This window comes from Aulonocara stuartgranti, assembly GCF_965226115.1.
Source record: "Aulonocara stuartgranti genome assembly, chromosome: 10".
In the NCBI taxonomy this organism is placed as follows: Eukaryota; Metazoa; Chordata; class Actinopteri; order Cichliformes; family Cichlidae; genus Aulonocara; species Aulonocara stuartgranti.
The window spans coordinates 13,856,898-13,872,170 of record NC_138946.1 but is presented as its reverse complement, the minus strand read 5'-3'; the positions used below and the strand labels follow the sequence as shown (position 1 = coordinate 13,872,170).

The window sequence follows — 15,273 nt, the reverse complement described above, 5'->3', positions numbered from 1 at the left end:
GAACCGTCTTGGCGTCCAAACCATCATTAGTTTCACTACATGTCTCTCCACCACGTACAAAGTGCTGCTTGCTTCCCTCTTTCGCTTTTCGTTACCTGCTGTCAGACGTGAAATATGTCAGTCTAAATATAAAGGTCAATAAGAGAACACAGGAAATGAACACATTGCCTCTAAACATAAACCACAAGTAATTCATTGTATCTCTCACTTCCCAGCACTCCACTCTATAGACTTGTATTTCTACCTTAAGGGTAAGCGTAACATTTACTGTAAGTGGTTTTAAATTCATCAGTCACAGGTCAAACAAAAGAATAGGTTTGCTCTCTTGTTTGAGCTTATTCTTAACTTCCACCATTTATCAAACAATAAAATAATTCCTGCTTACTGCATTTCCCTCATTTTCTCAGTTTGTTTTTGGTAGGTTTCAGTTCTTTCTGCAAGATTTGAGGTCTTCTGACCTGCTGGCGTGTTCGTATTAAGTGCGCGCTTGCATCCACATTATTTTATTCCAGACATTCATGTTCATGCACCCTGATGTGTATCTGCCAAGTCTGCATTTGCTGTATTAGCAGGGTGCACGGCAAAGTCTCAGACGGAAGAAAACTACAAGACTTATCTCTGTCACACAGCTTTTGGCCGAGCCATCTGACTGCTGGTTTATCTGCTCTGATGCACACCCTCTCACTGGGAAAGTGCCACTCCGCCCCCTCCTCCACCTCCTCATTCCTGCTGACTCCCTGCTCGCTGTCCTCTCTCGCCTCGTCGTCTTACCCCTGTCTGGATGCCAGTAGCTGCTAGTCATGGAGGATGCAACAGTCACACACGAGTAAGTGTTTGTTTTTGTTTTTTTGTCCCCACCACTACACATTGTTGTCAGCGCTGAACACAATAGAATTACAGCCAACAGCTCTTTTATCTTACCCAACTTAATAATGCTGCTGTGTTTATTCTCTTCTGCCTCTATGATAAATCATAATAAAAAAAAGAAACAGAAGCTTTTGAATCTGTTGTTACTGCAGCTCCTGCATTTGCACTTCTTGGATTAAAATGCCAAGCTCAATGTGATGTTTGCTTTTAATGCAGAAAAACACGAGGCCAGGTTGCTGATTTGAAATTGTTTCTCTTGCACTTGAGTAACAGTTGACATTTAGATGATGGTGAACCCATCTAACAATATATTTATTCAAAATTTAATTTCAGTGCAGAACCGTTAGTAAACATACCTTTAACATCAGCATTACAAGACGAAGAAGGGGAAAAGGTGGGGGTGTTCACCGCACCTTCAACATCTGTATTACAAGAGGAAGAAGGGGAAAAGGTGGGGGTGTTCACCCCACCTTCAACATCTGTATTACAAGAGGAAGAAGGGGAAAAGGTGGGGGTGTTCACTGCACCTTCAACATCTGTATTACAAGAGGAAGAAGGGGAAGAAGTGGGGGTGCTCACCACAGACTCAGCAATAGCATTTCAAGAGAAGGAAGTGGGGCGGGTCACCACAGGAAGTGAAGATAATTGGGGGTCAAACAAAGCCCCTGCTGCGTTGGAACCAGTAGTGACGCAGCCCGGCCTTGGCATCACCAAAACCACCATCACCACCATCACTCAGACTGGAGGGGGCTGGAGCACTGGCCTGCTTGATGTCTGCAGAGACAAGACAACATGTAATGTAGACACACAGCCAGATACTGTATTCCTATGTAAGCCCAGGCCTCTCATCCACAAGACAGTAAGCAAATGTGACATTTCCTTTTAACCCTAAATAATTTAGATTACTTTATAAACACAATAATATTAAAAAAAAAACATAAATATTGATTATTCTAAATAATAATGCCGAATGAAGGCCATAACAGGTTCAACTCATATTAGATTTTTGTCTAGCTTTTGGTAAAAAAAAAAACCTGATACACAAAAACAGCAACTCAGCTCATAAAAATATGGAGCAATCTAAAAGTAATGGCCATGCGGTCCAAAGAGACCATTAAAAGGGAGACGCTATAAGGTCACAGAACTTGATGGTCACACCTCATATAAGAGCTCTTCTTTAACAGCAGCTCCTCCACCTTTTGAACTTTAACTTCTTGAACTGTAAGACCATCCTTGGGTTGCTATGGTAATATAAGCTAAAAATAAAGGCCTGATCGACATAATTCCCAGCCCTCTGCCCCACTGCAATAAACTTACACTTTCTGCATTAACTCATTTGAGGAGGCTCTCCAGAGGTATGCTGTTGCCCTTCTACATAGACCTCCCTTAATGACATGCTTTCAGTTGGACAGAGGGCTGGGAATTATGGTGACCAAGCCTTTATTTTCTGTTTTTATTCCCATAGCAACAGACGTTTAATGCAGTATAGGGTGGTACATTGCCCTGCATGAAAAAATATATATATTTTTTTAATATCGTGGCTGTAAATGGTCTGTAATACATAAAATATTTCACAGAGGTCACTTTGACACCCTCAGAGATCCTAAGGGGCTTTACTGTTTCACGTTGCATTATTCCAGCTCAGATCATCACTCAGCCTCTGCTGCTGATGGTGCAGTCTCGTTGGAACTAGGTGACCATTCACCAGCTATCCAGAACTCCATTCAGCTAAACCATCAGATGTACCATAGCATACAATTCATATATGAAAAAAAAAGGTTTGAAACTTAGTCTTAGTTTAGAGCCAAGTGCAAATAATTTCAAATAGCAGCAGTTTCAGATATCCATTTACTACCTTTTTCTTCTTCCAGCGGTGCTTTGCATTCTGCGTTATGTCAATATATTGAGATATAGTTAATACTATAATTACAATATTAATATTAATGAATATTTCCCATTTATTTTATAGTTCAGTTGCATCATTTCAGTTTTAACAAACTTTTAATAACTCATCTCTTGCAAAAACAATTTAGTATTTAAGCATTTTTTATCACAAGATTATTTATTTTCAGCACAACTGCTTTAAGTAGCTTTTCTTTTAATTAAGATTGCGTAGATTTTTCTAAACTGAAAATGATTGGGAATATTTTGCTTTTCACTTAACTTGTTTCTACAAAATGAAGAGCCAATACATCATCGTCTCTTTCTAAATGTACTTTTGGATCTGACAGAGACATATACGAAGGATTTTGTCTGGCGTAAACAAACACTCATGTACCCACATGATGTGCTGCGTTGTGCTTGCAGGTATTCTCGGGGCTCTCGTGCCGTGCTGTTTAGACCTGAGTTTAGCTCACCAATACGGGGAGTGTCTGTGCATGCCTCTACTACCAGGATCCACTTTTGCCATTCGAGTTGGGATCAGAGAGCGCTACAAGATACGGGTGAGTGTGTGTCTATGTGTGTGCAGGTATACAGTATGCTGTACTGTTGTGAGAGCGTCCTTGAAGACAGAGGAAGGCAAATTTGTCAAAATGGACCCTGTTCATAACACCATAAAGTTTTCAATGAAACAGAAACTGCACCACCGCACTCAGTTTTTAGTGCTGTGACGTTTCAGCCATTTTTAAAACTCCAACTCTAGTAAATGGAAAATCAACCCTTGTGCTGCTTCTTTCTAAGTGGTTATCAGTAAAATATTCATGTTATTTGTGTAAATGAAGTTCTGTGTTTGCATTTTTCATCTTATCGTGTACCCATCCTGCTCCCACTACATTGTTGTTGTGTGTGTGTGCTTCTGTATGTGTTTGCATGTAGACATGCACTCATCTGTCCTGCATGCTTATCCACAGGGAAGTGTGTGTGAGGACTGGACTACAGTGTATTGCTGTTACCCTCTGGCTGTATGTCAGATGATAAGAGAAATGAAGTGGAGGATGAAGACTCAGACATATCATGTGTCTACTACACTCGAATGCTCCTAAAGAAACAGCAAATGAGATCTTTTTTTTTTCTTCTTTTTTTCAATTTATCATAAATGTGTGAAGAGCAGCAGAGATTACTGGTATGAACAATAGGATGAATCATTACTCTGAGGTTTGAACTTGCCCCTGAGGGCTTCTTGAATAATAAAAAACAAGCCTGTGATACAAATTCTTAAAAGTGATAGAAAAGGGAAAACTTAAAGTAATGGCATACACTGTGTTAAAGGTACATCTGTAAGACGTGAACCAACACAGATGAGTTTCTTGCCTTTGTTCAATTGCAGATATTTTTAAATGTCGTTAGTTCAAAGATCGTTAAAAGCCATTAAATCTGGATTAATGCATATAGAATAATGCAGAGCAGTTTTTTTATGAAGGTATTGATCCGATTAATTATATTTGAAAGATCAGCTTAACCAACTTTTTACTGCAGCATTAAATTCCGGCACTTATAATTCTTAAATCATCTATAATTTTGGTTTTAGAAACAGCCTGGGTTAACTTCTGTGACTGAGGTAACTGCGCGCCATTTTACATAATGAAAATTTAGAAAGACTCAAGTAAGTTTAGCTTTTTACAATGCCTGTTACCTACACCACTGAAGCCGCTATCACACAGACACTTTTAACACATCAATAACTAGAACACACACAGAAACAAGATGAGCTCCTTACAGTTAAAAAAAAGGATGTGTGATTGCATTAGGAATTTGTACTTAATATTGGGAAACTTTAATAATGGAGAACAACAAAACACATCAAAACAAACTAAAACACACATTCATTTAAAAAAAAAAAACTAAATATATTCTTTCTGTTTTCGTAATCTCTTGTCAAAATATGCAGTTTTACTTTTTAATTTTTTTTATATATGTAAGGGAATTTTACTGTTTACTGGTGTTGGTGCTAAGTACCAGCCCTGCACAGGTTGGCACATAACAGGCTGATTTTTTTTTTTTTTTTTTGATAATGTAATGTTTCCTCATGCGGCCATTCTGTTAGTGCATAATCATGCCTGTCTAAACTGAAAGATGATTTTATCCAAGATTAATATAATGTTTGTAATCAATACATTCATTGACTATAGTAATATATTCTTACATGTAACCAGTCTAGACTTTTAAACATTGTTCCAGTGGTTGTTCTACTCACAACAAAGCTTAACACTGTCTGCTATGTTTTGTACCTTTTGCAATTTCTTGATGTTTTAAACCTTATTGCTGGGCAATAATGAGATGAAAGCACAAACTCCATATAAAAGATATGTTTGAACATGAAGTCATCCCCTGGTGAGTGCAGAAAAATTGTGAAGCTTCAAACTGAGTGGTTTTTTTTTTATGCTTTTACTGTCTGGGTGTTTTGAAACCAGATATGACTGATGGTTGATGTAAGTATGTAAAATGCAATTTTACTGCATTTTTTAAAGAAGAAAAGTCACAGTATAACTTAAAAAAAGATGAAAGGGTGTTATATATAGATCAATAGAATGACAAAAAGCAGACTTGCTGGTTATCAGTAGTGTCCACTGATCCAGTGGGAGTGAGTGGTACAACCAGGATGTAAAAGCTCACTAATCTGAACATAAGGAGTTGTGAAAGTATTCACCAAAGTCTCGCAGGAACACTGGACCATTGCTCGGACAAAGAAATAATTACTTTCAATAACAGAGGTGTGATGGAATTAAAGCATGATCATTTCCACATCAGATGAAACACAATGCAATAAAGCTGGGCAATGCTCTGCAGATGATAAAAACAGTATCATACAAGACAACCATCATGTTTTATCAAACCTGAACACCTAATCAAATGTAACACCCAGACCTCTGAGGGAGGGGAAACCTCAGGATCAGATGGGTCAAGGATTGTCATTCACTATGGGAACCTAACTGTTTGTCTGTTTGTTTGCATATTTAGTGGCATAGAGTTAGGTGGCTCTGACTAAGAACCTTAAGAATACTGCAAGCTTACTGACCAGCAACTTGCCATTTAAAAAGTAAAGCTCGCCTTGCTTTGTCCTCCTTTTTGAAATGTTTATTTGCATTTCAGAGCAAAACCCTCATCAGCAACCCATCAGGAGTTGCCCCCTGCTTCATTCATAGTTTTCACATGACATCAAAGCTACTGGGACACCACGACATTAATGTGACAAATTAATACTACTGGAATTTTCTGGCCCTACAGTGTAAGTGTCAAAATAAACAAAACATTAGATCTTGTTCTTTACCTCCCACATGGAGCCATTATTTACCCATCCAGATCGAAAAAACATGTAGCTGTCTGTACTTTGAAAGCTTTCTTTGTCGCAGCAGTGTAAGGTGAGTGATTCTTTTCAAGATACACTTAGATGTCACTGAACTGGAGCTCTGAGAGAGACATCCCACTTTCAGGGATTTAAATAAAGCTGCCGGGCAAAATATGGATCACAAGCGCCAAAATTCCTAGTTTCTCTTGATATCTTAATATTTCCTCCATGGATAGATGGTACAAGTATTCTTGGCTTGATACAGGCAAAAAAAGCCCCCAAAAACACTTTTGTCCCGCAGTACTACCAACTGTCCACTATTGGCCAGCATGATGGAGTAATGTTTTGCCCTCCAGGGTAGCGAGCACTACATTGGCTTTAATTTTTTACCATATCCATTTTTCATATACAGTCTATGTAGGAGAGCAGTCTAATTCTCACTCAATACATTTATAGACATATATTTAATATATGAATATATTTAAAGTTCAATTCTTTGTAATATAATGCTTTGAAGTCATGTGTTTCAAGCTTCTTGTTTTTAAACACATTCCGAACCAATTTATTATTCTGTATTACTTCAACTGCTTGATTGCACCTCTAAATTTAAAGCCAAATTCAAATCACTGACACTGAACCACATATATATTAAATACTGGCTGCAGTCGGGTTGTCATTTATAAAAATAGGATACAACAGGAGGCACGATGTCTTTCCAAAAGCAATGTTCCTCGTGTTTTGGATATTAGATGTAGCTCACTGATAACAGTTCATTATTTTTTAGCTTGAAGGTTGTTATAAATTAAGTAACTGTGAAATCTCGTATGTGATATGTGTGACTCACCCGGTTAATTGTGTCTAGAATGCCAAAGGTCACCAGACCCATTTATGTGATCAGTCCCCCTGAGATGTGAAGGAAAGATGAAGTGAGGAAACATAATGCTTCCCAGACCTTGAGGCACAAACTGTGCAATGAGCAGAGGACCCTATCTGCAAATCTCATTTTAATGTCCCATTTAAAACTAAATCCAAGTAAAGCCAGGGAAGAACAGAAAGCTGTAAGCCAATTAAGTCTGACCCAAGGAGTCATTTGGTTACTTAAGTAAACATAATTGCTTTGAAGAGTTTGAAAAATATATTTCCGTGTACAGGATGAAACAAGTGTGTGAGTCCAATTGATAAACACAGCCAACTGCCTCATTAACTGACATACTGACTACTGACTACTGACTGAATAATACCACTGAGTAGTCCTGCTTACAGTCAGTTGTTGAAGTATATCATGAATATCTTGGTCCTCATGTGTAACGCAATGTAAAGCGAAACCAAAGACACGAACTCAAACAGACATTTCAAAAAACACATTTCACTTTAGAGAACAAGTCTAGACAAAATGTCTCTTTTGTGATCATTTGTGTTTGGACTATCCTATTTGACAGTTTAAAATAATATCCTGCTTCTAAACTGCTTTATGCAGCGTCCTTGAGTGAAATTTAAAAGAAAAAGAGTTTTCAGAAGTCTTAATTCTTTGAAACTTGCTTCTGCAGTATGAACATATACCAAGAATTACATCACAGTATTAATAAATGTCGTTTGTTGAAATATTCCTTTATGATTCTAGTATTTCATTGGGTTGCATTTTAAAAGTTCTTTTAGCTCAGCCAGGTTTCAAACTGAGTAAAATCACCTGGAAGTATCTAAAGTTATTGAAAACTGGTCAAATTATTTAAAAGAACAGATTCAAATGCTTTGTTTCTTAACCTCCCTGAGCTTGGTTTTGCTTAAGGTTTCTTCCTGTTATAAAGGAGTTTTTCTGTCCCACTGTTGCAAAGTGCTTGCTCATAGGGGGTTTTCTCTGTATTATTGTACCGTCTTTACCTTGCAATATAAAACACCTTGAGGTGACTGTTGTTGTGATTTGGCGCTATAAAAATGAAACTGAACTGAACTGAATTAAATTGCTCAAAATAAATAATGCCATTCATACACATACACAATGTTCTTTTAATTCTCAACATCAACTTCAGGTTCTGTCCAGTCACAAAGAGGAAAAGTGCAATGTTGTTGCTTTTGTGGTTTTCTTGTATCCTTTTCCTTATAGTTGGGCTCCGTCTGGGGATGTTGTGTTTTCTGTTCCGTAGTTGTGAAATGTTGATATTTTTCGCACCTCTGGGCCGCTAATGGAATGTGATTTCCATATTGTTGTTATTCTTTTATCCATGTATTCCTCGATTCCTCCTCTGGCATTCAATCATATTATTAATCTAGTCTGATTGCAGTGGCTCCCTGAACCTGAAATGCCAACCAGAAAGAAGGGATATGAAAATTTATTTATCCGCCACACAGATGGGTCCTCAAAGGGCAAATTTGTTAAGGCTTTCCGATGTGGTCTCCCACCTGGCAGCAGCCTCGAAGGAAATAGGAGAATAGAGAAACTGATTTGCTTTCTAAAGGGAGCGATGTGAATATTAAAATGTAATCATATATTACACAAAGTCCAATTCCCATTTCAATAAGTTAATTTGCTGAATGTAAATACATTTTCTTATATCACTGCTATTCTTAAGCAGCCACGTCTTTCTTTTTGGATTGTATTTTGTGCATTTTTAATGTTTTCCCAATCCTTCTCCTTAACCAACACTTAATTAATCACTATTAGACTAAGAGTGGAATAGTGCCTGTTACATAGAAGATTTGCACATTCATTTTAAAGCAGGAACAAATAGATTAAACACAATGATGTGCAAGCATTTTCTGCCAATAATTGCTGCATATAAAACAAAACAAAACATTGCTTTGCATTTTGCTGGGGTTACCTGCCAGTGTGCATCCTACTGTGGACACTGATTTCACATTCTACACAGACGACCATAAAAACAGCTTGAACCTTGCTTCTGTGTACCCAAGCACATCAAAGAAACAAAAGAAAACAGATGAACGCTGGCAACAAAGCTTACAAAGTCCCATTTGAAAATAATAAAATAAATAAAACCATTTCAGCCTAAAATATATCATTCTGCTGCAGACGCAGACTCTGGTGCCATCCCTGTTTCTAAACAATACCAAGTCTGTACTATAATTGATAACACCCACATTGTTAGTAGCTCTGTTGTTTTTTTGTTTTGTTTTTTATTACAACTGCACCATAAAATCGTTGCCACCTTAGTACAGTCTTACTTGCTTTATGTCTGGATTACATGCAGAGATTGATAAATCCTCCCACGGATTCGCTGCTCAGTACCTATTGGTGAACTGGAACTGCCTCGAGCCAACTTGCAATGAAGCACTACTGTAATTTCCTTACATACTTGTGTAGTAGCAGTGCTGCTAATATTTCTTCTGTTGTGCCAGATTTACTCAGCTGAGCTAGTGCATTTTCTTAGAGTCCTTTAAATGTAATAAACTTTTGATAAACTTTATTATTTTGTCAGCCCCATTTGTATCAGTGAAAGGATAAATGGGGCTCACTATACTTTCATTTGAAATAACCATAAAGGACAATCAGCACCTGAGTAAAACAATTGCAAGAGAAATTGAACAAAATGACCTTCACAAAATGAAAGGTTTACTGCCGGACTGTATGATCTGACTGCATTCTTTTCAGTTAGGTGCACATAATAAAATGGCAACTCACCGTATAATGAATTACTTAGTGTTGTTTTATGGAGCAGGCCACAAAATGTCAAGTGGTATCAATTAAACGTTACAGGCTTACAGTTAAACCTCAAATACATCTTTAACCCATGACTAGATCAACGAGCACAGCCTTGCCTTACGTCATCTCTACCAGATACACCTCCAGGTCTGAGCCATTAGGGGACAGTGTTGCCCCAGATCACGGTGCATCTGTCTGCTTGTGATTCCTGCAGCTTCTCAGTGGGGTGAAATCAGTCTTTAGTGCTGATTTGGGGTCACAGTTGGGATTTCCAGAGCAGTAGTAGAGGTCAAGATTTGGAACAGTGGAGCTCTATCTAAGTCAGCAGTCAGACAGGAACCATAAAATATATCTCTGCTGATGCTCTTTCCTGCTGTTTCAGCATGAAGACGACTATCCCTACAGATGCATCAGGTGCAGAGCACAGGCTGTTATTGACAACAGCCCCTCAGGGAGTTGTGTTTGTGTGCGTGTGTGGGTGGATGTGGAAATGTCTGTGTGATATATGCAGGTGTATCATTAATGTGCTCTTAATGAACTGTTACAGAAACGCCACCATTATACTGACACATAAAATACAAAATGTGCTCCCAAAAACAAGAAGCTAAGGGTGGCGTGTTTGGGCTTTCATAAACCACATATCTGACATACATTACCATACACTTCACCTCCCCTTTTGCTTCTTCTTTTCTCAAATGATCAAGCTTTTCTCTTCCATCTCGCACATTTTTACGTTACCATTTTCACACCAGCTAAATCCAGTGCCCCTTTCTGTCAGTAAGCTCAGTCTTCTTCCCTTCATCCTATAATTTCTCCCTTATTGTTAATGTTTTTTCTGTTTCTTACTCCTACTGGTGTGTATCCGGGAAAAAAAGAGAAAGAAAGAGGTGTGGTGAGACCTGCTTAGCAGGAGCAGCCATCCCCCTGGTGATGCTTCTATCCAGGACAACAAATACTACCTGGGGTTTACATAACACACACATACACGCACTTCCTCATACCCTGTCTTTATATCACTTTCTCTGTGATACCCTTTTGCTCATCTTTGTCCTTCATCTGTCTCCCTGTGTTTTTCATTCTTTCTCTCGCACGTTACCATTGTGGAAACGGGAGGCACGGGGAGGTGGAGGGCATTCAGCTGCTGTTCAGCCTAAAGCTAAAAGCTTTGGCATGTTTTGGGTTGTATATTTTTTATGTATTGACTCAGAATTTAGGTTTAAAAATGCCAATGAAAATTTTTTATTTTCAATTGTATCAAATGTGTTTCATTTGACTTAATAAAACAGCAACAAAACATTACAATACTGAAGATTTTCTTGCTTTTTCAATATTTGTCCCTCAGCAGGAAATTGTGACAAAAAGCCAAAAGTTTCTGGACAAAGATAATCTGTCTGTGAAGGTTCTCAGTCATCCGGGTCATCTTTGTCTAAAGAGCTTGGAAAGAAAAGCGTCTGGACTTCTTGCTTGAAGATGTTTCGCTTCTCATCCAAGAAGTTTCTTCAGTTCTAAGGTCACATGGTGGAGAGTCCCAAATTTAACCCCCCTGGGAGTAACCCCCCAAAGAGGGACAAAAGGACCCCCTGATGATCCTCTACCTAATAACATGAGCCAAGGTGTGAAAGCGGGTGTGGGTCACAATTAGCCAGGGTTTCGGGTACGCTCATTGTGAAACCTGGCCCCACCCTATCATGTGATTTCCTGAGGTCAGATGGCCCAGGATGTGAGTGGGCGTTAAGGCGTCTGGGAAGGGATCTCAAAACTGGATTATAGATGGCAGACAGTTGGTGTTGTAAACCCCCACCTCTGTTCAAAGATGGTCGCTCACAGTGGACCTCGCTCAAATGGCTTCTTTCACTCCTCTTTCAAACCATCTGTCCTCTCTGTCCAAAATGTGGACATTGGCATCCTCGAAGGAGTGACCTTTGTCCTTTAGATGCAGATAGACTGCCGAGTCTTGTCCCTTGGAGGTGGCTCTTCTATGTTGTGCCATGCGCTTGTGAAGTGGATGTTTGATCTCTCCAACTTAACAATGTGGTGTATGCTGTACAGTGTAGCGAGGAATGCCCAGACCTTTGCATTAGAGAGACCAAACAGCCACTCCAACACAGCTGATTCAAATGGCTAAATTACCTCCTCACCAAGTTCTCCAGAGGCCTGGTAATGAACTAATCATGTGATTCAGGTGTGTTGACCCCAGGTGATATCTAAGACCTACAGGACCCTTGAGGCCTGGAGGTTTTAGATATCACCCACCCCTGATCTAACAGGTAAACTGGATTATGCAACAAAGCAGTGATGCCACGCACAGCAGCAAATTTACAACAGAATGGCTGAAAAAGAAAACAATCAAGGTTTTGCAATGACCCAGGAAATGCCATGGTTCTTGGTCAGTGTTTTGTGTTTTTTGGACTTTTTCAACATTATAAGGTCATTGTTTTGTTTTTTTGTTTTTTTTATCACAAGGAGTGATTTATGTTTCCTAGCCTCTGCTGGTATATGTCTTGATGCATGCTCAACCATCCAGGTAAGGAAATCACCAAAAAGCTGATTCTTTACGTAACGTTTTCAGTGGGAGAAATGTTATGTTACTCATCCAAGCGACTCCTTCAGTCTGACTGAAGAATCAACTTTTTTGGGACTCTGTTGGTATAATTTAGTCTCCTTGTGCTTATGAGTTTTCTGTTATATTATGTATCTCTAGGGTAATGTAAATTAATTTAGGTAGAAAAGACTACAGTACTCCCTCACTGTAAAAAATGTCTGTAAAAATTACAGTAAATAACTGTGAAATGGAAATGGTAAATGACCATTAAATCAAAACTAGTAAATTACTGTAATATGTATGTTAAATTTCTGTTAATAGACAAATGGTAAATTGATTTTATTTTTACACTGCTAATATATTGAAAAAACAAATTTTGAGTGATACGGCACATTGTCTTTCAAAACAACAGGAGAAATCTGTAACATTATTTATAATTAATCACCCTACAATTTACATAATTCTGTATGAATGACAATGTTTCCTGCTTTTTTTCATTTGAATTTACAACTGTATATTAGCCCTTTAAGACCTACTATAGAACCAAGTCTGCCAGAGCTATTATATTTTTACATGCTGTAGTGCCATTTTTGGGAGCATATCAAGTTGCTATACATCAATGCAACCATTATAGCCCAAATTTTAATAATATGTATGCATTAAGTGCATAGTAATTACATAAATTGCAAAAAAGTGCAATAAACTACAAAAATAAATCGTTTTTGTTTTTTTTAACATATATTTCTAGTTAGAGAAATTTAAGGGGCTTATCCCTCAAAACTGTAAATACAAAAAAGTTGCACAAAATAGTTTCCCACCACAGGAAATTTATTTTGAGTGTCTTCATAGTTTTATTTTTGAAATACACCAATTTTTATATACTGCAGGAAAAACGAAGATAAATATTATAGTGCAAATTTGCAAAAAAACAGCATATGCATCGAAACAAACTATTTCCAGCAGTGCAATTTGAGTTCTAAGCATCCCAGAAACAACAAAGAAAGTCATAAAGTCAAACATAACTTTTAAAAACACCAGTATAGGCTTATGAGGCCCTGATGGTAAAAAAAAAACTACATTTCCGTGAAAATGACGTCACAGTTTTTGCAAAGCTATATGTGGAAGGAAACCAGGACCTAGGACAAGCTGATGGCATAAGATGTAAGTAAAACTCCTCCGGTTTCATATGCAAAAAAATTTATTGCGCTAGCTTACACGGTTGCAGTTCTACAGGGATTTACGGAAAACGGAGTGTGCCTGCTCCGACCGGTTTTAAAGGGTTAATCACTCAAAACATATCGTACTTTAACTTTAACAAAATGTCAAAACAGTGTTAGAATTATTGAGAAAATTATGATGAAAATAAATGTGAATATTAACAAGCTCAGATTGTCTGATAAAACACTATAGCTTAATAGTAAATACAATCAGTTACTAAAATTAGTATTTGTATTTGCTTTCAGGCTAAAGGAAAAGAAAGCTAATCTACACTGTGCATCTGAATAACAAATGCAAGTCCTCAAACACGTTTGATCCAAAACCTGTTCCAGTTCCTACGACACCATCAGAGACTTGAAAGCCCTCTACTGTCAAGTCTGGTTAAAAAGAAACTTTGTGAAACCACTGGAAGTATCAATTGTTTCAAATTTGATTTGACTGTTTATTATGTACATTTTTGTTTTTGGTTGTATTAAGTTTAATATTAAATCAATGTTTCTATTGTTTTTTTTATTATTGTTTCTAGCAAATTATAACAAAAAGTCAATGAATGTAAATTTTATGCCAATCAGCCGTATTATGTTTCAGTGCAGCTGCCAGTAATTGAATACAAATAAGAACTTTTGAATGAAAAAAATCATGTATCATATTATACAGCTCTTCTTTGCTTTTTCAATAGGAGACGATAATCAAGCTTATTAAAAAATTTATTTTGACAAGTTTTAACAGGTTTTTTTATTGTGCAAAAAACAACAGTTCACTGTGAATGTTACATTTATTAGCAAAGTATACCATTATGTATTCTGCATTATTACTATATTTTCCAGAGTAAAATTCTGGCAACCACAGCTGCCAGTAATTTACAGTAATACTGAACTTTTTTTTTTTAATATAATAGCATATTATTTTTATATAGTTTCACTGTATTTAACGATGCAAGTCCATAATCAGGTTAATGGAGTATGTGTTGTTTTCATTAATTCATTAATTTTGTGTTTTGAGTCTGGGTCTATGTTTCTGTGTTTATTATGTTTCCTGTTTTATTTTGATAGTCCTTGTATTATGTCTTTTTTGTTCACGTTTGCTTCCCCTGTCTCGTTATATTGATTTGTTCCAACTGTATTCCCCTGCTGTCTCCACTCACTCACCAATCACTTGTCTGTGTATTTATTGTTTCAGTTTCATCAGCTCATTTGTTCAGTGTTTCCTAGCTCATTGAGTCTCCTAATGTTTGCTTAATTCAATTCCGGTGATTTGACATTGTTAGTTTCCTTTGTATGTCATGATCTGTTTGTGTACCTGGACATTCAGCCAAATAAACATCTCACCTTTTGCTAAGATCCTGTCTCCATGCATCTGTATTTGAGTCCTCTTTTGCTAAACCCAAGGAAAAGTCCAGATTTCATGCAAATACTGTGGTAGGAGAGCATTGCAAAATCGAGTTCCTTGCAAGGCATAATGAACTGAAGAAAGAAGGAAAAAGAAAAAAGAAAGGAGCCAAAATTCCTCCATAATGATATGAGAGACTGATAAAGTCAGAAAAGGATTACTTCAAATTATTGCTTCTACTTTTATTAGGTCCTGATATATAAAACCTTAGAACTCAAAGAGGATATATTTTCTTCTATGACTGAATATGTACTGCTGATGCATTTATCAATTTATCATTTGCTTGGCAAGAAAAGGGAGGATCCTTTTTTTTTTTTTTTTTTTCATGAAATAAGCTATGCATCATTCGAGGTCATTAAACAGTGATGGTTGCCA

At 37.3% G+C, this 15,273-nt stretch overlaps 1 protein-coding gene across 1 annotated transcript; it reads left to right on the top strand.

The window, feature by feature from the left end:
* The first annotated feature begins 240 nt into the window (after window positions 1-240).
* plac8l1 (PLAC8 like 1) lies at window positions 241-5,128 on the top strand. The gene is made up of 4 exons (XM_082547790.1): window positions 241-826; window positions 1,201-1,661; window positions 3,175-3,311; window positions 3,720-5,128. Exons 1-4 carry the CDS (start codon window positions 801-803, stop codon window positions 3,849-3,851), a joined length of 756 nt encoding a protein of 251 aa, XP_082403916.1. The 5' UTR covers window positions 241-800; the 3' UTR covers window positions 3,852-5,128.
* Window positions 5,129-15,273: the final 10,145 nt, after the last annotated feature.